The sequence below is a fragment of the Zalophus californianus genome, chromosome 1, assembly GCF_009762305.2.
Source record: "Zalophus californianus isolate mZalCal1 chromosome 1, mZalCal1.pri.v2, whole genome shotgun sequence".
Classification (NCBI taxonomy): domain Eukaryota; kingdom Metazoa; phylum Chordata; class Mammalia; order Carnivora; family Otariidae; genus Zalophus; species Zalophus californianus.
The window spans coordinates 212,470,619-212,492,884 of record NC_045595.1 but is presented as its reverse complement, the minus strand read 5'-3'; the positions used below and the strand labels follow the sequence as shown (position 1 = coordinate 212,492,884).

Below are 22,266 nucleotides of genomic sequence, written 5' to 3'. Positions count from 1 at the left end.
CAGAGAGGTCTGGGGTGGAGACAGCCTCAGGCATGGCAGGGTCAGGCCTCCCCTCTCTGGTCTCTGCTTATGGGCATTCCCTTCCCTTTGGAAAGCAATGCTCATCGACTCTCGAATTGTCACCCATCAGTCCTGTTCCCTGGGGAACAGAGTGTGGCTTCTCGGTGGCATGTAGACGTGCCCCATCTGAACCCCTCACCGAGATAGGGCATGGGCACTCCAGATCTGGGCTGGACTGGGTGACTTCAAACAGGAGAGGGGGTCCCCGAAGGGGGTGGCGGGCACACTATCAGCAGGAGGGAGTGGGCGCTGACAGGCCAGGAAGCAGCCGTCTGAGACCCAGGCCCGCAGCCTCCGTGAGAGTGGTTCCTGTGGCTTCATGTCAGGTGGTGGGGAGCTCTCGGAGGAGGGCCAGGCTCTGGCAGATGTTTCCGAGGGGGAGACCGACTCCATGAGGCCTGGGCAGGACGACGGAGATGGCACCTGGGAGGAGGGCCGAGAGGATTTCCGATATGACGCCATCGACCAGGGTGAGCATGCACTCGGGCCCGGGGGGGGAGGCGGGCGCACACTGAGGAGGGCTCTCGGGTTCTCCTGTCTTTGACCTTGGCGTCCGTGGGCTGCCCTGGGGACTGGGACAAGATCTCAGGGGCCATGGGGATGTTGCTCTCTCAGGCACTCTCCGACAAACCCCTGACTGTGCGGGGTGGGGGTGGGGGGCCTGCTGCCCTGCACAGCCTCTCGCTCTCTGTCACATGCTAATTATCTCCATTTTCACCAAAAGAGCAGCCTCAGGCTGCAGAGTCTCACTAGAGATTCATAACATGACTTCATTTTTTTTTTTTTTTTTACCTGATTTTACCACGGTCGAATCACAGGGGTCTGATTAGGGGCCAGCAGTGCTGGGAATCAGCCCTTTTTAAGTGGGTTTGAATGTACCATTAATCCAGAAGCTTCTGCATCTGCAGGTCACAGGCCAGGGATTCGACTTTCAGTCTGCTTGAGGCTTCAGGTTCCTAGAATCTTTGAAAAATCTTCCAAGTGCTGTGGGCATCCCCAGGGAATTCAGAGAGGGCTTTCTTCTTGGAGCCCAGTTTCTTGTGTCTGGTTTAAGGCAGGTATCTTGGTGGTGAGGGACCCAGTGGTCTGGTGGTTGCTGGGCTGGGGACCCCGTGCAGGTTAGTCTGTCTCTATTGAAAATTAAGAACAAATACCTTTTTTGAAGATTTGTACTCCCCATTTTTTTGAAGATAATCTCTGCAATAATGAACTGTAAAACAGGTTTCTATCTCAAAGTGTTAGGCGCACATAGAGTTAGGCTTTTGTTGGCAAGTGAGTCGAACTACGTCGTGGGGCACCGAAGAAGCCTGTGCTGGTGGCTTGGCGGCCTGTGGCTGAGAGTGCGGGGGCTGACGCCAGGGTTTCCCAGCAGCAGCCGGGGGGGACCTCCTGCTTGTACCCCACTGCATCCTGCATTTGTCCCCAGTGCCCTGAGGTTTGTGAGGATGGAGGAGGCCTGCATCTGCAGAGCATTTAAATGGTATATGGATGCTCCCTACGTGGAGGCTATGGCTGATCCTGAGCACGTTCGGTGGGGGGACACCTTGCTTGCCCAACCAGGGGGCACTAGAGGCACCGAGGGCCTGATGGGAAGCGCGTGGAGAATCTGTGACTCGACTGCCGTGTGCCCGCCGTGTGACCACCACTGACTGCTGTGTACAGGAAGGTGCACGGAGCAAGTGCGGCAGCATCAGAAGTATTTCTGAGAGTGGGGCAGTGGGGGAGAAGGGAGGGATGGTGCTAGCACCTTCCAGGGTAGATGCCAAAATGTCAGAATGCCTTAAACGAAAAACGGGCTAAAGTAAACAATGGGCCTAGTAGGCAAACGTTTCAAGACAATAACAAGAGCTCAAGCTTTAACACGATTCCTACATTATGTCCGAGGTTCAGCCTGCTAATCTCTTTTCATCGCCAGCAGTGAGGGTTATAGAGTTTACTTCACAATAAAAAATAACTCTAACTTTCATGATACTTTCAAGATAGCATCTTATCAGAATGTAGCAAGTCCTTGCCTTTCTTTTGACTGATGCAAGGGCCGAGCAGTGCCGCCTCACATTTGTAAAGCTGGTCATATGTGGACAGTGTGTGCAGGCAAAGATAGTTAGTGAGCTCAGTCTCACGGGCATATTCTCAGCATTGACTTTAATTTATCTTTTGCTCAGTTTATTGCTGGTGTTACAGGATTTTTTGTCCCCTTAGGTCTGTGGTTCTTGGTCACACCACTTCAAAAGATGAAGAGGTGGACCAGTCGGAGAGTGGTGGGCAGCAAAGCAAAGTTTATTGAGCAAGAGCAGAAAGCTCCCGGAGAGGGAGGGGTCCCGAGAGATTTGCCCTTGGAGAGTCTAAGTTTAGGGGTTTTTATGAGTTCTTTTGCTATCTTAAGCAATCAGGGTGTGCTGAATCGTGCCAATCAGGGCTCTGGTCAGGTATCTGTCTACCTATTAGGTTAATGTCCATGTGCTGATTGTCTTTTTTTTGCTGCCATCTGGGGGCTTATGTCTTAACTGCCCCTTGCCCGTGATATTGACAAATGCTTTGGTGGTGAATTGTCTTATTTTAGGACATTTTGCAGAAGTCACTTCTGCAAAGGCTGCAAAGCAGAATGTTGGTCTGGTCCTGTCTAAGCTGCAGAATGAGATGTCAGTGCAATTTTATTTTAGCTGTCCTGACTCTGTATTTTCTTGTTGGGGACCCTGGCCCTGACTCCCTAACTGTCCAGTGTACTCCTAACACTGGTACCAGAGAAAAACTACAAAAGTCTGTATAAGATAAAATTTAACATTGTATTTTTTGCCCGATAAATGCTTAATATTTATAATATTATTCATTGCAAAAGATCTGTTAGCACACAGAATTTCAAAATACAAAAAAATGGGTGTGGAATATACTCATGTTTCTTTTCTCCCCCCAGGAATTGTTAGTTTTGAAGAAGAAGAAAGTAAACAGTCAGAACTACTAGAGTGAGATGACGTGAGTGGGAAGAATAGGAGATTTTATCCCCAAAACGCTCTGTTATTTGGCCCGTTGATGCTAATCCATTATTAATCTTTCTTATTAGTTGTTAAATAGTGCACAGTATGAATAAATGTCTTCCTTATCCTTTGTTTATGGATGAGCCTCTGCGAGTTCTTTAAGCTGGAAGTCTCCAGGTTATTTGGCTGTGGTTGTTCAGCCCTGTTTTCTCCGGGGATAAAGAACGAGGTCGTGCACCCCTAACACTGCAGAAGATGGTTCATGGAGGTGGCCTTCTGGCCACACTCGTAGAGTAACACTTACTAAAGCTTCTCTCTCCAATCTCCCTTGAGAGAGCTACGAAGACCCTAGAAAATAATTCTGTGTGCAAGGTGCACAAAACAGCACAGTACACAGACTTAGGGCAGGGCGCCTGGGCATCTCGGTTGAGCATCTGAATCTTGATTTCAGCTCAGGTCACGATCTGGGGGTTATGGGATTGAGCCCCAAGGCGGAATCTATGCTCAGTATAGAGTCTGCTTGTCCCTCTGCTCCTCCCCCTAGCTCGCTCTCTCTCTCAAATCAATCAATCAATCAATCAATCAATCAAGTCTTAAAAAAAATTAAGTTTGGGCTCGGGCAAGAAACCATCAGCTGCCACTGGAGGGGCTGCTTCTGCCCATTCCATGGCTTCAGCATCACAGTGTGGATTTCGGGGGTCCCTGCAGATGGTTAAGGGGCAGGGCTTCCCACAGACATGGCTCTGACCTGTGATGCACACTCCTCAGGTCCTCCGGTGGGCAGTGGGGCTAACGCCTAGGCCACACTCACGCTGTCTGGGCCCCTCCTGGCTCGCCGAGCACCACTGTGAAGACATGTGATTCTGGAGGGGCCCCTTCTCTCCCGCCACCGTCTCCCATCTCCCCAGGTTCACGTCTCCAGTTCACCCCAGAATGGTCTCTGTAGTTCGTGTGCCCAGCACCATGTGCTGCATCTATGGTCATTAGGTCCCAAAACATGGGGCTTTTTTAAGACCAATGCATTATGAACATGGTATCCAGGCCTCTTTACAAAAACACACAGAACATTATGAATATGAAATTGCATTAAGGCAGATACTATTTTAGAGTAAGAAATTTCAAAAAAACTACAAACTAAAAAGCTGGTGAATCCACAAATAGCACATCTAGAAAACTATCAGAATACTGATATTCTAACACTTCTACATTTTTGCCAGCATACTCTTTGTTAGCCTCTTCTTATGAGAATAATTTTGCAAGATTTCCTGTAGGGAGATCAGGGAAGTCATCACAGATATTCCTTTAGTGTGGTTTATAATTACTGACCATTGAGGAGATAGAACAACCCACATCTTGGGGTTCACGAAACTGCGTCAGGATTGTGTGCTACCAACATGCAGTCTGATAAAATCCTACTGTGTGTGATTCACATCAAATATTGTATATGCTGCATCATCACGTTTCTGACGGGAGAGAGTCCAACTTTATGTGTCTGGTGATTGAAGTAATATCCACAGACTAGAGCCTGGCGCTGTGCTCCTCAAACCTCATTCCCCCACTCCCATAGACGTGGGAGGAAACAAGGGCAGGTGGAGATCTGACCTTTGACCCCATACCTATGTGTCAGAGTGCTGGGCAAGTCACCAAAGTGGGTGGCAGGAGTATTTCTGGAAGCTATTCCAGAGCAGCTAGCAAGAACTGAATTACACGTGGAAGTTACTACAAATCAGGAACGTGCATATTTTCCAGAAACCCACACTGCCAAATCCATCCCCAGTTCAACTTAATTGGCGCTCCCTTAGTGTGTTCTAAAAGTGCCTGCGTCGGCTCTAAGTACCACCCATCACAAGGGGACAGGTGTCTGAATGCCTCAGAGGGAGAAGGGACAGGGGACTTAGGTGGTTGTGGTGAAGCACGCTGTGTGAGGCACGCTGTCAGGGTGTGGAAGGGCCTCGCGCTGGGGAGTCTTATGCCCTTTATTGGGATCAGTCCCTCCCACATCACTGGTTTGCAAGACCGAGCCGCTGCCCGCAGAATGTTGCAGCTCCTGGATGTGTCTGGGCTCTCTTAGCTTGTTCTGCTATCCCCAGTAGTTCTTATTCCTAGAAGTTACAGCTAAAGGCTTGGTGGATTCACCATTTGTGAATGGCTGACTAAATTCACCATCCTGTGCGTTGTGTTCTTCCTATGTCATCAGGTCAGGAGAGGAGTGTGTCTGGACTGCGTTAGTCCCCTGCTGCTGAAAGTGGTGTGCATGCTGTTGCTTTGGTACTGTAGAGCCTCCAAGCTCCAGGCTCACTTACCTCCAGGTTTCAACACGGGCTAATGATCGTTGTCTGGATCACCTTCATTGTTCTGTTAGTTTCCTGGGGCTGCTGCCATAAGTTACCATAAACTGAGCGACTTCAATCAGCAGTTCTGTCACGGGTCTGGAGGCTGGAAGTCCAAACCTGAGGGCTATGCAGGGCTGTGCTAGCCCAGAAGCTGTAGGGGAGGACGTGTCCTTGCAGCTCCTGGGGGCCCCGGTGCTCCTTGACTTCCTGACACCTCTTCTGTCTGGATCACCACATCTCCTTCCGCCTCTCTCGTAAGGGCCCTTGAGAGGTTTAATCACCCCTGCAAAGACCCTTTTTCTGAATAGGCAAGATTGACAGATCCCAGGGATTGGGACCTGAAATCTTTGGGACCACCGTTGTTCAACCATGATTGTAATGGTTACAATTATGGTTGAGCAATGGTTCTTCTAAATCTACTGTCCCTTCTACATTTATTAGGCAGGAAAGTTTTGGATTTCTCTGGTTCCCATGAAATATAGTCCTCCTGGAAGACAGGATAAATGCTTCTTTCCTTCTCTTGAATAATTTTAAAAGCAGGATGTTAGTTTAATGGATGCTCCAAATGCTGGCACGTTGGTCTGTCCTGGATCTCTCTTTTTTGAGCAGTCCTTGTGGACTCACGGATTTTCATTGATTCGGTGTGGTTTCAACTCACTGTGATCCTTGCCTTTATAGTGCTTAAATGGACAGCTCTGGCCACTGGTAGCTCTCCTACCCACTTCTGGTCCTTTTGACACAACCCCATCAGTCCTTGAAAATTTCCTTACATTTTCCGGTGGTTTTGATGTTTTGTAATTTTTTTTTATGTAATTTCAATCTTACAGAAAAGTTGCAAGAATAGTAAAAGGAACTTGTATATTCTTTATCCAGACTCCGGAATCATTTCTATCTTGCTCCATTTGCTTTAGGAAGAGAGCATGAAAAAGAGAGAAAGCACAGTATATGTGTGTGTAAGCATATATATGCAGTTCCATAATCATCCTTATCTGCGGGCAGTATGTTCCCAGACTCCTGGCGGATGCCTGAAACCATGGGTAGTACCGAACTCTGCATAGACTTTCTGTTCTCCTATACATACATACATGTAATAAAGTTAAATTTATAAATCAGGAACTGTAAGAGATTAGCAACAGTAACTAATAATAAAACGGAACAATTGTAACCATACAGCGTGATGAAAGTTGCATGAATGTGGTCTCTGTCTCACACAGTATCTTACTGCCCTGAGCTCAACCTTCTTGTGATGACCGGAGATAAGATGCCCACGTGATGAGGTGGAGTGAGGTGAGTGACATAGATTTTCTGACCTAGGGTTAGGCTGCTTTTGACCTTCCAATGATACATCATCTGCTTCCGGATGGTGGTTGACCGCGTCGACACAAAATGAATAAACCTTTTAGAATCTCTAAAAAAAGAAAGAGAGTTTTCTTCAGGCCCAGTTAGGACAGCTGCCTGGGAAACAAGCTCTTCACAGAGAACAATGTGCTCTGGAGAATGGACAGTTTTTACAGAGTTATATACTTTTTTTTTTTTTTTTTTTTGTATCTTGTGAAAGCCCAAGAGATTACAGATTAGCATAGAGGCAGGAATCACGAGTTTTTTCGTAAAGGAATGTGGGGAGCAGGGGCATTGACGGGAATCCGAAGGACGAGATGTTCCTCAGATTATTCATTCACAAAGCAGGTGCACGATGTGTGGGTGGTGGACCAGAAGTCAGCTTTTGGTTTGAACAAAGTGTACGCACCATCATGCTGACTTAGAAAGAAATCTAAACTGGCGTTATAGCCCAGGGCTTCAGAGGGTTTTTCTCTCAACTGCCGCAACCGTACCGTGGAGAATGGAACCACAGGCGAGGCGGGCTAAGGTAGACAGCTACTACTTTTTTCAGAATCATTTGAGTGTAAGATACGCCTAACTATTTCAGAGTATATTTTATAAAGATAAGGACATTCTCTTGCGGAACCACCGTGTAATTAGCAAAATCAGGACATCTCACACTGATAGGATTTGCTAGAATTTCCCCAGTCCACACACCTTCATTCAAATTTCATCAGTTGTGTCCATATTGCTCTTTCTAGCTAAGGCAAGTGATACTGAGCGTTAATGCACGTGCTTTTTGGATGTTTGCGCGTCATCCTTTGTGAAACGTCTTCTCAAATACTTTTCTGGTTTTTAAGTGGCTTGTCTTCTATTTTGGATTGTAAAGATCTTTATTCTGGATACGGATCCTTCCCCAGATGTGTGTTTTCTGTCTGTCCGCGGCTTGCCTCTTTGTTTTCTTGACAGAGTCCTTGATGAGCAGAACTTTGCAGTCTGGTGAGTCTAATCAGGCAGATGTAGCCACAGGATCTGAGTGTCCTCCTTTCTCGCTTTTTCTGCTCTTGGATTCTCCGTTCACCTTCCGGGGCTGTGTCTGCCCCGAACCCAGTCCTCTGGCCCTTCAGGCCAGGCAGGGGCCATCGGGGCCGAGGTCGCTCTGCACGGTTGCAGCGGCTGCAGGCTGAAGCCACACGAATGGACATCATGCTCACCACCTTTTCCTGTAGCTGTCAGCTTTCTTCTAAGAAGCTGGCTGCCTTTTGTCCCCTCTCCACTGGCATCCGGGCCTTGTTTTGTAACTTGCACAGAGTGGATAGCTGTTATCCACGGGAGGGCCGGGCCCAGAAGGAGCTCACCAGGTGTGGAACCCGCTGCGTGTAATGCTGGGGAGGGCAGAGTCCTGTTCGCCAAATGTCTTTGTCATGAATGGAACAATCACGACATTCCTCTCGACCTCAAGACGGAAACAGTTCATATTCCAGGATGTCCAACACCGGGGCTGTCCCCTGGCCTCCACCAGCCCTGTGGCTTTGTCTCCTTGGCCTCTGCCCTCTGCTGGAGCTGTCCTGGGGGCCACATCCTTCCCTGCATGATTGCCTTCCTGGGTGAGGTTCTTGGGGCACCATCTCAGACAAGCTCCTCCACCTGCTCATTCAACCCAAAGGGATGGCCTGGAGCCTGTCTACGCTCCCCTCCCTAGCTGGGGATCCAGCCTCTCAGGGCTCTCTCTCCTGCCAGGTGCACGAATACCAGTTCTTGCTTGCTGTTTGGTTTGGTCTCAGTTTTGGGTGGGCAGGTAGGGCCATCTGGGAGCCATCCTGAGCCACCTTGTTAGAACAAGAGACACTCCTGGGCACCTGGGTGGCTCAGATGGTTAAGCGTCTGCCTTCGGCTCAGGTCATGATCCCAGGGTCCTGGGATTGAGTCCCTCATCGGGCTCCCTGCTCCTTGGGAGCCTACTTCTCCCTCTGCTTCTTTCTCTCTCTCTGTCTCTCATGAATAAATAAATAAAATCTTAAACAAAAAAAAAAGAACAAGAGACACTCCTATCACCCAGGAAATTCCAAGGGAGCTAGGAGCTTTGTGTCAGGAACCAGGGTCATAAACCAAATATCTCTTATCACCTTGGAAACGACAAGGGTTTTAGGATGATCAAGAACAAAACCTCAACCGAGTAAATGGAAAGATCTAATTGGCTTTATTGGGGGATTCACGTATGGGGCAGCAACCCACTGGACAAGTGGAAAGGAGCTCCAAGGGGTTGCAGGAAATGGAAGGCTTTTGTAGGCAGAAATGGGTAGGACAAGGGAATTATTAGCAAAAGACGAAGAGTGGTTTCGGGCAAGGTCGCCTTCCCATGGGAAGGCAGGGGGGTCTCATCCTGCCGGCCACCGGCTAGTGCCGATCAGGGAATTCCAGGCTGAGGTTGGAAATCCCGCCCCTGGGGAAGCCTGCAACTCTAGTTCGGGTGGTATGAAGTCTTGGCGGGGTACAGCAACAGTTTTGCATCATTTGCATCTTGGTAAATATAAGGTAAAGGTAACCTATGTTCATAGTTTTTATTTTATCAAGATAGTGTCTAATCGAGCTGAAGCTTTCACTATGTACTTTGATTTTGGGTTTCTGTTTTACCTGGACTCTCTTTGTGTGGCTTTTCTTTGTCCCTTTGTCCTCTGCTAAGGAGAGCTTCCCGATTTATTTTTATAATGGCCTGTGTAATGACAACTGCCCCACGGAACGGAAGGCCCACCGACCCATTGTCCTCTGAGAGCGGGATCCCAGCAGGACACAGATGATACTCTCAAAACAGGACAATTCAAGGGGGCACGTCGTAAAGTGTCTCTCTGGAGGCGTGAGGACTGGGTGTAGAAAACTGGCTTCGGTCTGGGATCTGGGAAGGAGGCACGCGTCGGGCTCCTCGTCGGCAGACCAGGGCTTCCCATACCTGAACGTGTCACACAGCACTTGGTAGGCATCTCCTTCGTGCCTGGGGACTCCCGTGAGCAAGGAGCCAGCAACACACATGCCAAGTCACTGTTGTCTTGCCATCGCATGCCTCCTTGAGGCGCTGGGGCCCGCCTGGTCCCTGGTGCTTGGGCACTGCTCCCACTCTGGGATCCCATTATTCCTGCTGAGGTCGGAATCCAGTGCCCGCTCTGTATCCCCCAGCATCCCCTCCAGGCTGCAGAGGACAGCCCCCAAGGCTCCGTAAGGACCTCTGTGCAGTCTTGTCCTCTGGGCTCCCGCCGGGGAGAGGCTGTGATGAGGGCGCGGCTGGGTCACTTGCAAAGAACACTTCTGTGTCCCGGAGCCTTTGACTTCTGTCCTGTACGGCAGGCTGGGACCCCAGACGGTTTCACCTCATTAGTTCTGTAACACCCTTGTTCAGACTTCAAGTAGTCAACCTGGTGACTTATTAACCACACCTTTGGGGCTTAAGTCAACGTGTAAATCCCAGGCCAGGGCAGCTACGTCAAACACTTGAGCGAATCTTGACTCATGCCATCCCGTTTGGTCTGGCACTTGCTCCCAGGTTCCTGCTGGGCCTCTGGGGGACCCACAGTCCTCCCCTGTGCGGGCAGCTCCCTCCTGGAAAGGTCCGTGCCCCCCCCCGCCCCAGCCCGGGCTCCCTTGGACTCAACTCCTCTCTGGCACCGGAGCGATGAGACGTGGTGGCTATCCAGAGAACTAGCATTGGATCGGAGGCAACTCGCCCAGGAGCAGGTGTAGGGAGGCTTTTGTAGCAGAGAAACGTTGGTTCCCTTCCACGGGGGAGGAGGGACAGGAGGAGAGGGAAGGGGCGGGAGAGGAGGGAGGGGAGGGGATGCTCCTCTGCAGATGTGCGGCTTCAGGGGAATTTGCAATTCCAAGTCTTCAGCTCCTCATCCATTTCCGCCCAAATGTCTCCACTGTGTGCCTCTCTACTTCTCACTCCCTTCCTCCAGCACCCTCTCCTGGAGTTGAGCATTTTAATTGGCCCTCGGCTCTGCCTCCCTAACAAGCAGACCCATGCTTGGTCCTCCGCTCACCCGCCCAGTGATCACCCGAGGAGCACCACTGACTCCCTGCGCTTGCTCTCGTTTATATGTCCACAGTTTTGCATTTCTCTTTCCCGGGGTGTGTGCCTCCAGGGCCCCGAGAGGCCAGGGGATGTGCAGTCTGTGTCATTACTAGTAGTTATGGTAACGGAGAGCTGCAGCTGGGGGTGCCCCCATCCCTTGCCATCAGCAGTGTGAACGTGAGCAATAGGGACGCTACTGCATGCCGTGGGCGACCTACCTCCTCTCCCAACAGGCAAGGAGGTGACCACGTACGTGTTGCACGTGTGAGTAATCCAGGATCCGATAATGGGAGGAGCTGTTTCTTGAGCCACTCTTGAACTGGTTACAAGGTTGCGGCAGGAAAGAACCCCCCCCCCCCCCCCCGTGAGGGTAGCTTGAAAGGGACTATTTACAAAGATGAGGGAAACCTTGCAAGGGAGCGAGCTGTGGAAATAGATACCCCAAATCCAGCGTCCTCCTTCATGCCATTGCCCCCCGGGCTCCCCATCGGCCCAAGGGCGCAGGAACCTGGGTGATGTGTCCACATGGGTCAGCTTGGGGACAGAGAGGCAACTGGAAGCCATCCAGCTCAGCCACTGCATACCTAGCCCTTGGCACAGAGCCTGGCACAGTGCAGACACTCAACAATGAACGCTAAAGGAACACTTCCGGCAGGGAGAGTCTGGGGAAGAGTTGCCAGTTTTGTGAGCCCACCTGTGCATGCTGCACCGCTCGGGTCCAGCCCCGAGCCGGGCTGTGCGTACACTCCTGGGGCCCCTCTCTGTTCCCCGGGCCCCGTCCCCGGGTGCACATCCGTCCTGTGGTCCTTTTTCCCGGCCATCGGGAGGAGACGAGAATGACTTTCAAGTGATACCCTACCCATGCCTCCAGCTTCCCTGTACTTTGGATTTTACCCAGGGGCAAACCAGAGGGAGTACGGTGGTTTGCTCAGGTCCCGCCCGGGCAGCCCCACGTCCCACCCGGGAGGCCTGTTGCTTTTGTCACAGCCACGTGAGAGCAGAGCAGGCCACTGCGGGCAGAGGGGCCCACGCCGTGTGACCGCTGAAGTTCCCCTGTTGCCTGTGGGCAGATGGTGTGGTTTCCTCCCACATCTGGACTCGGCAGCAAGAACTTAGGCTCAGAGCTCATAGTGAGCCTCTGGGCAAAGCCGCAAACACCCAGAGGCCCCCTTGAGGATGGAGTCCCAGGAGCTGCCGTGGGGATGGGGCTACTGCTCTGCAGAGCCTCAGACTGGCCTGGGAATCTCTGCGTGGTGAAGAACCTGCTATTCTTCACCGAAAGTATAGAAGAAACAAATACGTATGTAGACACACAAGTGCATGAATGCACACATGTGTATGAGTCTAAATAAAGTCATGGGACCATCTTCCTGTCATATAGGGGTCTTGCCTTTGAGCAAAGCTGACGCCAGCGCCTGGTCCGCAACATCAAGGGGCCGTCTCTGTAAGGGATTTGCAGTGGGATTCCTTTACAAAGCAAGTTTTCCTCCAGCAGTGGTTCTCACACTCGGGCGAGCACCAGAATCACCCGGCGGGCTTGTTAAGACACAGATTCCTGGGCTCCATCCCCAGAGTGTCTGATCCCCTGAGTCTGGGGTGGGACCTCCGTGGGTGCATTTATAACAAGCCCTCAGGGGATGCAAGTGCTGCTGGCCTAGGGACCACACTTTGAGAACCACCAGCTTGGAGCCCCTTTGACGTGTCTCAGGGTCACAGCGGTCAGGACCCTTGAGCTGATGTGTCCAGGTGTCTAGCCTTCCAGCCAGCCGGCTTCCTGATGGTCCCTGAGTGTTGGGTGATGTCAGAGAGGCCCTGAGGATTCCACGAGATGAAGCAGGAATGTACTTAACCACACGACCTCCAAGGAATAAGCCTTTGCTTGGTTGTGGCCGCCACCGTCCGCCTCAGTCCACTCAGGTCCATTTTATACAGCAGCGACCCAGAACACATCTGCCGAGTGAAATAGATTGGAAAACAGGTGCCTAGAATTTGGGTTTGTGAGAGTGTGTAAAATAGGTTACACGACATTACTGGGTTTTATTGCCTTTTGCAGATGCAGGATAAAAGTTTTTCATCGTGCCACAAAGGTATGAACTTTGACAGTTGCAGGGTATGTTAATAACATAAGGAGGATTATAACTGAGCGCCAGTAGGTTTATTACCACAATAAAAACAGCTGTGAAATACATTATAAGCCATTACACTCGGGGGAAGGGGCTCGGTCCGGTCTGAATGAGGAACAGGTGGTGCGTTTTTCTGGGCTGCACCTGCCATACTCAGCTCCCCGCTCACTGTCCCACCCACCCGCGCACGGTGGGAGCTCCTCCAGGGCAGGGTCCGAGCCTGCGGTGCTGTCCCCAGGACCCCGGGGGGATGCAGGTAGCAGATTCCTGGAACAAGATGGCGTGTCCTCACGTTGCCGGGTCCCCTCCCTGCTTTCCCCTTCTTCATCTCCTGAGGGCGCTTCGCATTATACACACGTCAAGGCAAACAGCACCGTTCCTTGTTGGCGGGCATGCAGACCCCCAGGGGACGGTGCTAAAATGCAGCTTCTGGTCCAGCGGGCCGGTGAGGGGCCCGAGCCTCTGCATTTCTAACAAGCTCCCAGGTGATGCCCCACGGACCACGTGTTTGAGAAGCAGATTGGAAATGACGTATTTGGTGTTTCCTCACCTTTTCCTCAAGGCTGGCTGTAGTTCTCCCGGATAATGCGCTCTGGGGGCCCCAGTGTTTAACCATGAAGTGGACCATGGCACACACTCAGCCCTTCCTAGCTGTTCCCAGATCAAGGACGGAAAAGTGGTCCATGGATCCCCGAGGGCAAATAAAACACGCATTTTCCAAAATCAATCACTAAACGCAACTGCATTGTCCTTCTGGGAGGCGTTTTGCGGGCTCTCCCTGCAGGGAGCTCTTCCCAAGTATTTCTCCGTTGGGGTTTATGTTGGTTTTGTGCTATGGCTTGTTGGGAAAATACTTTGGTTTATTGCACTGAGGAATGGTTACCTCATTATGGATGGCACGCAGTGAAGGATACTGAGTTCATAGTTGAAAGAAATACACTTTTGCAGAGAGAAGGAGAAATCTGACGTTTCCAGATCATTCATTTTCCAAATGACTTCTCAGGGAACTTCTTTGCTTGCAGGCTTCACTAAGAAGATGTGTGTGTGTGTGTGTGTGTGTGTGTGTGTGTGTGTGTGTGTGTGTGTGTGTGTGTGTGTGTGATTCTTAGCTTATTTTTGTGGGGTTTAAGTTTTAGAAGCAAACGGTCCTCAACAGTTGGAAGTGGCATTTGCTTGGAAGCAAACAGGGGTGAAAAGCTAACGACTCTGGAAATGTTCTGCAGCAACTTGCAAACATCTTTTGACATGACTGGATTCTGGTTACACTTGTGATGGAGCATCTCTAAAATCCCCTACGTCTCTAAAACTTCAGTCCGACTTAATAGTTGGACGCCCGCCTGCAAATTTGCTCTCAGTGGCACGGTGTGCTGGCTTTGTGTGGCTTCCTCGTGTGGCTGAGCCAATGGGGTCAGAAGAGGCAGAAGCATCCCGTTGAACAGGGAGGCTGGGGAGACGAGGCGCGAGCCCCCTCCAGGCATGGTCCAGGCTCCAGAGTCGCTGGCAGGGTGGGGAGCTTGAAGGAGACGCAGCCTCGGTGGGATCCCAGGATCGAACAGTCTGCCCAGGTCCCAGACTTTCCCCCCAGCTCTGCTTCCCTCCCGGCTCCAGTGCCTACTGTGGTGGTCCTCGGCAGGCCTGTCCTGGCCTCTTCTCACTAAGAAGAGGGGGTGACCTCTCCCCGCAGAACAGTGTTCATACCACCTGTCACCTGTGGGCTGAAGCCGGCTCATCCCAGCTCATGAAGGCTGATTTCTACATTTTTAGGCATTTTAGAAATCTGTTGTTAAGACATTGGCGGCTCAGAATCAGCGTTCGTGGGAGCATTTACACCCTGGAAACTGGCAGACCCCACAAAGACTCCAGCTCAGCCCACAGCTGCTCACTGCTCGGAAGACGACACTTCCTCCAGAACAGAGGCTAGGAGGCTGTGATGGGTCGGCCCGCTGACAGTCTGCACCCAAGCCACACAGAGATCGTGCTTAAGGTCACAGCGGGCAAGAGACAGAATGGGGTACAAACTCAGGTCTCCTGAGACGCAGTGCAGTCCTTCGAACAACAGTTCGAATAATGTCTTCTTCGTTAGTGGAAACTATTTCTGGCAATTCCACCGATCCAGGTGCGTGCACCGTCCGTGGGCCCCTAGGGCACGTGGGGGTGGCTATGGGACAGGGACGCCTCTGCCGTAGCGTCCTGCTGTGCTGGGATCGGCCCTGGGCCCAAGGACGCTGCAGCCTTTTGATGCTCGTGGCACACTTCCCACATCTAGAATCTGGGTGGCAGGGGGGCCCGGCTCGTGCCTGGACTTCCTCTGTCCTCGTGTCACAGGACCCTGCCCTTCAGAGCATCACACACTGCTCAACTCAAGATAGACACATTTTTTTCCTGATGTTCGTCTCCAGAATAGCGCGTCTACTCCACAAGGGTGTGAAATAGTTACGCCAGGTCCCCCCCCTCCCCACACCTGTGCTGTCATGGGTGCCCAAGGGCCTTGACAAATCGCCTAGGACCAGGGCTCAGGGAACACATCAGGGGTTTTCAACGGGGGACGATTTTGCGCCCCAGGGCATATTTGGCAAGATCTGGAGATGTGTTTGGGAGCGTGACTGTCCAAGGGGCGTGCTGCTGGGATCCTACTGGGTCAGGGCCACGGGTACTGCTAAACACCCCACAATGGGCAGGACAGCCCCTGCCCCCTGCAACAAAGAGTTCCCGGCCCCAGATGTCAGCAGTGCTGAGGGTTTGAACCCCGGACACACAGCTGTGCCGTGAGTCATGATCACAGGTGCTGGGCCCCCAGGAGGGCTCCGTGAGCGCTTCGTGGCTTACTGTGGGGAGGTGTCACCTTCGCAGTGCTGGGCCCTCCTACCCAAGGACCCAGCGTGCCTGTCCAACCAGACCCGTCCTCTTCTGGGCCCATGGTGGCAGGTTTAGGTTCTCAGGTGTTCTCCTAAGCATAGTCCTGCGTATCTTCTGCTCTGTTGTCATTGCTGTGTACATGGGATGTTTTCTGTCACCGCATCTCCCAGTGACGTTGGCATACACGAGGTCTGTTGACGTCTGAACTTTATCTTTGAGTTCAGGCACTTCCTGATTCTCCTCTTGTGGTCCTAGGATCTCGAGTGACTTTCTTGGGGCTCCAGGTCTGTGGTCCCCGCATCTGCGAGTACTCCCGCTTGCTTTCGGTGTGCAGGCTGGAGGGAGGGGGCTCTGCGTGGTGAGGAGGGGGCTCTGCGTCCCCACCTCTACCCTCTGTGGCTCCTTGGACTGGTCTGGGGGCCTGAAGGGTGGAGGTTCCGGCTAGGGCTGTCCGCGGGGTTTTGTGAGCCCCTGAGACCAGGTGACTAAGTGGCTCAGAGTGGAGAAGACCACCCTCCTTCCCAGCTTGGCTCTGCAGAGGAGGGAGGCTCTGGGAGCACTGGGGGGGTGACCCCAAGTGGATACCTGGTCTTCCTCCCGATGGGCGTGTGGCAAAGCCACCAGTAAGCGCCCCTTACTCGAGGGCTGAGAAGGGCAGTGGGCTCTGTGGGGAAGCTTGGGGACTGTGTCACACAGACTCCTTCCTGAGCGCCTGTGAGCCCCTGGCGGCTCCTGGATGACCTGGGTGGGCGTGAGCCCAGGGAGCATAGAAACCATGCTCTTTCCCCAGGTGGGGAACGGGACGGCACCTGGGGATCTGTGTTCTTGCCTTTAACCCTCACACTGACCTAACTGGCCCACAGGGAGCCAGACCTTTTTATGTTTAATGCTTAAAAATAAGTACAATAAAGGGGGAAAAAAAGGTCGGGAGAGGAAGCGCATGGAGGTGGGTATCCAACCGGCTCGGTCAATGGTGCCGTCTACCACACGCCTTGTGCCAAGCTACACGACGTGGCTGGTGCTCAGCCAGTCAGGGGTTTGTAATTTTTGGTGTTTATACCAAGGTTTTCTGGGCACTGTGTTGTCCTAGGGCTGCCGTGACAAGGGACCGCAGCAGAAGTGTATCTTCTCACAGTCTGAGGCTGGAGGTCCAGGGTCTAGGCGTGGAGCCAGCTGGCTCCTCCCGCGGCCTGTCTCCCGGGCATGGGGATGTGGTCCTCTCTGTTCCTCACGCGGTTGCCCTCTGTGCCTGTCTGTGTCCTGATCTCATAGGAACGCTGGTCAGATTGCATCAGGACCACTCTAGGGACCTCACTTTACCTTATCACCTCTTTAGAGTCCCGCAAATAAGGCTACATTTGGAGGTGCTGGAGGTCTGGACTTCAACTTATGAATTTGGGGGGCACACGATTGAGCCCGTGAAATTCACCAACATGACCAGATCTAAAAAAAAAATTCTCAAATTTGGTTCTAAAATAAGACTTGCTTCGGTGGGAAATTACGATGGCTGTTTCTTCTCAGATAACAGAGGGTGTTTGCCAGGGACCAGTGGCCCCAGACCTGTCACCACGCACGTGTCCCTCGGAGGCTCCAGATTCCCCATCAGGCCAGACTCAGGCTCCCTGATCCTTTGCGGCCCCAAGGCCATGACCCCCTGCCCCTCCATCTTCTGAAATAGCTGGTGGTGGGTCAGGGAGAGATCTCCCTCACCGCGCCTCAGGCTCGTGAACACGAGTGAATATCCGCCACATCAGGGGAGTCAGCAGACGCGTGGAGAGCTCCTTTCCAGGCCTGTTTTTTGCAGCCCCCCGTGAGGAAACCAGAGATGCTGTGGGTGGGCTGGGAGGGGGTCTGCGATAACAGGAGGCCATTCCCAGAGGACGTCAGCAGGGGTCAGTGTCGGCTTACAAACACACAGGTGCTGGAGCCCACAGAGAGCTCACGGATCTCTTTTTTTCTTAGCTTTTTCCTTGGTAGAATTGCAAACTTGCACCAATCCGTGATAAACTTCCATCCCTCCCTTTCTCTAGCGCGGCTCTGTTCTCAGGGCCCCGTCCTGACAATGAGGCTCATTCTGGAGGCTAAAAGGGACGGAACTGGGCTTTCCTGCCATTGCATCAGAATGGGAAGCTAGTCAAAACCAGAATTACAGAATTTTAAAAAAAATGGAGTTTCCCTGCTCAGCGGGGAGCCTGCTTCTCCTTCTCCCCCGCCCCCCCCCCCCCCGCTTCTTCTCTCTGCCACTATCTCTCTTTGTCTCTCTCTCAAATAAAAAAAAAAATCTTAAAAAAAAAGAAATTGGAGTTTCTTGCGCTTTTGGCCTTGGAATTTGAGATTCAAGCCCATCTCATCATCTCTTGCAACCCCACATCAGCAGCCGGGCAAGGAGGAAGGCCCTCCCCTTCATTACCCAGGGGCAGGCAACCCAGCCAGCCTCACCCTCCACAGGGCGAATCCGGACACCTTGGGACCACCCCAAAGACAGGGCCACTTGCTTGATTTGTGAAGTTTATTCATCATCACAATTAGTGATGTTGGGGTGGCACCAGGGTATCTGGGAGGGAGGACAGGGAAGGCTTCCTCCCGACCATGGTACTTGCTGCAGAGAAAGGCAGCATCCAGGTGCTCAGAGGCAGGCGTAGACTTCGTGGGAGGTGCTGCCCTCCCCGCCCCCAGTCCCAGGGGCCGGTTTGCTTTCTGGTCAGTACCTGTTGGGAGGCATGCAGGGTTGTTTCCCTAAGACTGCACTGTGTGGGAGACCAGGTCCGGGAGCAGCCTGTGAGTGGGCTGCCCTCTGCTCTCTGTTCTGCACCAACTGCAAACATCTTTATGTTCGGAGGCAGAAAAATGACGTCACGAGTAAAGGAAAACAAGGGACAAACACTTTTATCTTTCCCCCGGGAGGCCCGGTTGGACTGCACAGCGAAGAGCCTTTTGTGTGGCCTGTGTGTTCTTTGTGAGTGGCTGGTTCCCCGTCCAGGTTCCGGGGTCCACCCTCTCTGCTCCTCAAGAGCTCCGAGGACTGTGTGTCCACAGCTTCGCCTGGGAGACAGCAGGGGAGAGCTGGGGGTGGGGCTGGCTCTTCCTGTCAACCTCCCTCCTTGCTCTGTGAAAGGCCAGGGTCAACCATGGTCCCAAACACTGGAACGGGAATGTGGTGGGAGAGGAGGAAGGCCAGTCGGGTTCGCTGCGCCGTGGTGGGACTTTGTCTGGGATGCTGAAGGCATTGGCTGTGGGGACAGGTGTGACCAGTGGGGGCTGGGTCGAGGATGCCACGGGAGAGACACCAGTCACCCACCTGGACCAACTGCTGGAGAGTCAGAGGCACCACAGGATTGTTAGCATCTGGGCAGGAGTCCCTGTGCTGGTGGTGGGTCTCTGCGGTGAGTCGGGGTGGGACACGCTCCCCCCATTTGCAAAGCCACCTCCCCCTCCACTTGACCAAAAGGGAGAAAAGGAGAAGCTGGGGAAGGTCTGCACCGAGTGGGGTGTCTCACATCCTCAGAGTGGGGCCCCGGTATAAGCAGCCCCATGTGTGGGGTGTGGGGATGGAGATCGTCCCCAAAGCCGTCCACATCCTAATCCCAGATCTGTGACTGTGTCCCTTACAAGGAAAAGGGGACCGTGCAGACGGAATAAGTTGTGGATCTTGAGATGAAAGACCATCCTGGACTATCGGGCAGGCCCTCTGTAATCCCAAGAGAGCTTACAAAACGGGGATGGGGTCCAAGGCAGAAGGCCACGTGGTAGTGGAAGCGGTGGGGACAGGGCAGGGGGGCTTGACGACGCTGCGGTCTGGCAGGGCAGGCGCCTCGGGGGCGGGGAAAGCAAGGGGACAGACCCCTCCCCCACCTCCGCAAGAGCCTCTGGGAGGAATGCAGCCCGCTGACCTGTCTTAGAAATCCCGACCCCCAGGGCTGTAACAGAACTAATCTGTGCACGTGTGATTAAAAATTTGTGTTGTCCCTAATTGCTGCTCCGCGGTGACTTGTTACGGCAGCGACGGGAAACTCGTACCCAGGGTGTGGACACCGAGCCGGGGCTCTGTGCCTTTGAGCTGGCTGGTGGTTTCTTATTCCATTTTATTCACTCTTATACCCCTTTCAGCCTGTGTGGACACGGCCCCAAAGTGGACTAGAACTAGGAAAACAACAGGGAACACGACTCATCAGAACACAGCACATAGAGTGGGCGCGTCCTTCCAGTCCTCCGTGGTGGGTCGCCACGGCTCCTTCCCTCCCGCCACGTGGCAGGTCCACACGTCTCAAGGGCTGCGCTCACAGGGTAACGGTCCACCGGTGCCGCTGTGAAGGCGACAGCGGATGGCGAACCTCCGGGGATCCAAAAGTGCATTTCGTGCGTCTATAAATCACATGCGGGCGCGGAGGACGCTCCTCCTCCCGGCGCCGAGCAGAGCCTGAGCGCGGCTCCTAGCTGCCCGGGAGCCAGTTCCGCCAGTTAAATGCCGAGTTCGAGCCGTGGGTCAGCGTCTTCACGGGAGGATTCACCAGTTCCCATTTTCCTTCCTCTTTATTTTCCTCACAGAAGCACATGCCCAGAGAAGGAATCTAGGACAGAGTTTCCAAACACTTATTAATATTTTATACCAGGTCAATTGATTTTACACTTGCTCCAAGGCTAGCCAGCAGGTCCTGCGAGGCCGGGGACGCGGGCGCCATGGGCCCACACTGGCATCGCTGTCCTAAACACGATGCCCACGTCCACGTCCCACACAGCCGTCCTGGGGCGGGGGCCGTGCCCCTCCCATGGGTTGTCACAGTGGGGTGCTGTTGGCAGGGGCAGAGGCCGGGGATCCTGCTAATGTCCTACAGGGCACAGGAGCATGGTGTCCCCCAACACGGAAGCACCCTGCCCGAAGCCCGAAGCTCGGCAGTGTCCAGGCTGCAAAGCCCAGGCTGCTGCTTGGGGACTGACTTGCATTCTCAAATTTAGCGTCCAAAGAGATACTGGCATTGTCTGCAGAGCCCAGAAAAAAACCGCTAAGTGAAACTTTAGACCTCCATGTCTTCATCTGCAAAGTGAAAGCGTTCGCGTAGATTTTTGTTTTTAAGGCTTTTTGGGGCTTGTTTGCATGTTTTGCTTTCCTTTTTTCCCTCTCTTTTGATGCTGAGAAATTCCTCAGTGAGACAAAATTTGCAGAAATTCCAACATGCAGGGGGATCCCTGTGGAGGCTGGTGGTGACTCAGGGTGACTCTCTCCTGCTTAGAGAGACTGTGTGTGTGTGTGCGCGTGCATGTGTGTGTGCGCGTGTGGGTTCATGGGCGTGTGCATGTGCACACGTATGCATCTTTGTGCGTGTGTATGCGTGCACATGTGTGCATGTGTATTTATGTGTGTGTACATACGTGTGTGTGCGTGTACATTTGGGGGCAGCACGGTGCAGTGGGCAAAGGGAAGGCTGTGAACGGTCTCTTTCCATCTGCCCCTGATTTGAAGGCCCATGGTTCCCCAGAGCGCCTTGGTAAATGTCTGATATGTGCAGGCAAGTCCAGCTTATTTGGGGAGGGGGTGAGGTGGACACCAAACTGTCAGGATAAGAAAGTCGCAGGAATTTGGAAGTTCAAGGCTGGCATCTTGAGAAGGGGAAGCCAAGGGTCAGGGGAGTGGGTGGGAATCTGGCTTCGAAGACCAGTGGGGTTTTGGAATAGCACCAAATTTGCGATTCTGTCTGCAACTGGCACGTGCCCATGACCAGGAGCCCAGGACAGCCTGGGAAGGGGTGCAGGATCCGGAGCGTGCAGCACGGGAGCACATGAGAGGGAGATAGTGACATCAGCAAGAGCGACGCTCGGGGAGCAGGTGGTGCAGGGGCCACAAGGAGAACCCCCAGAAAAATCCATTGTCATCCAGCATAGCCTGGAGGCTCGAGCCCTATATTCAGATAGCAGTCAAGTGGTGGCCCAGGACCAGAAGGGCTTGGGAATATCTGGGTTGCAGTTGGGACACCCCACCTTGGAGACACTTTGGAGGGGATACATGCTTCCACTCAGGTCCAGAGGAAACGGGACAAGAAGAGAGAAGGCGCACGCAGGTAGTGCTCTCTGACTCACCCCCCACGTGAGGGAGGACCTGGCTTTCCCTGGCAGGCAGGGCGGGGCTCTGAAAGCCAAGGACCTTGCCCAGGCTCAGAGCCGGTGTTGGCTGGTCGGGGCCGAGGGTCTGCTCCTCTGTGAACAGACTTTGGCCGCTCATGGTCCTGTGACAATTTTGCACCAACAAACCAACTCAGGGACCCAGTTCTTCACAGGTGTTGTCTCTACCACTGCGCTCCCAGCCTCAAGGTCATCGGTCAACTGATTAATTTGATAAAATGGACAAGGACAGGGGGGCAAATCTGGCCCTGAGTAGATTTTCAGGGCAGGAGCAGGGGCTGGGTCTGAGCCCCTAGTTTGCCTGCCGTGATTCACCTCACTAACGGATAAAGCCGCCTCTGGGTTACTGGGTGATGGTCAACAGGTTGGTGCAACGTACCCACTGTCCTTCTCTACATGTTGGTTACCTGTAAGTGTTTGCAGAG

The 22,266-nt window shown here is 52.9% G+C and overlaps 2 protein-coding genes across 16 annotated transcripts in view; one reads left to right on the top strand and one right to left on the bottom strand.

Annotated features, from left to right (window-relative positions):
- RSPH1 (radial spoke head component 1) overlaps positions 1–22,266 on the top strand; it is a 56,979-nt gene that overhangs the window by 15,984 nt on the left and 18,729 nt on the right. For 11 of the 13 annotated variants that reach the window (XM_027582158.1, XM_027582160.1, XM_027582162.2 and 8 more), the window contains one exon: positions 387–530. The exons of 1 other annotated variant lie outside the window; for it this stretch is intronic. In XM_027582158.1, coding sequence (XP_027437959.1) covers positions 387–530 — 144 coding nt within the window. Of the gene's footprint in view, positions 1–386; positions 531–2,971; positions 3,169–22,266 lie in introns of those variants that run through there. One more of the 13 variants, XM_027582168.1, reaches the window with a different exon arrangement.
- UBASH3A (ubiquitin associated and SH3 domain containing A) overlaps positions 19,796–22,266 on the bottom strand; it is a 35,991-nt gene continuing 33,520 nt past the window's right edge. For all 3 annotated transcript variants that reach the window (XM_027582149.1, XM_027582150.1, XM_027582151.1), the window contains one exon: positions 19,796–20,295. In XM_027582149.1, coding sequence (XP_027437950.1) covers positions 20,158–20,295 — 138 coding nt within the window. In that variant the 3' untranslated portion in view covers positions 19,796–20,157. The remainder of the gene's footprint in view (positions 20,296–22,266) is intronic.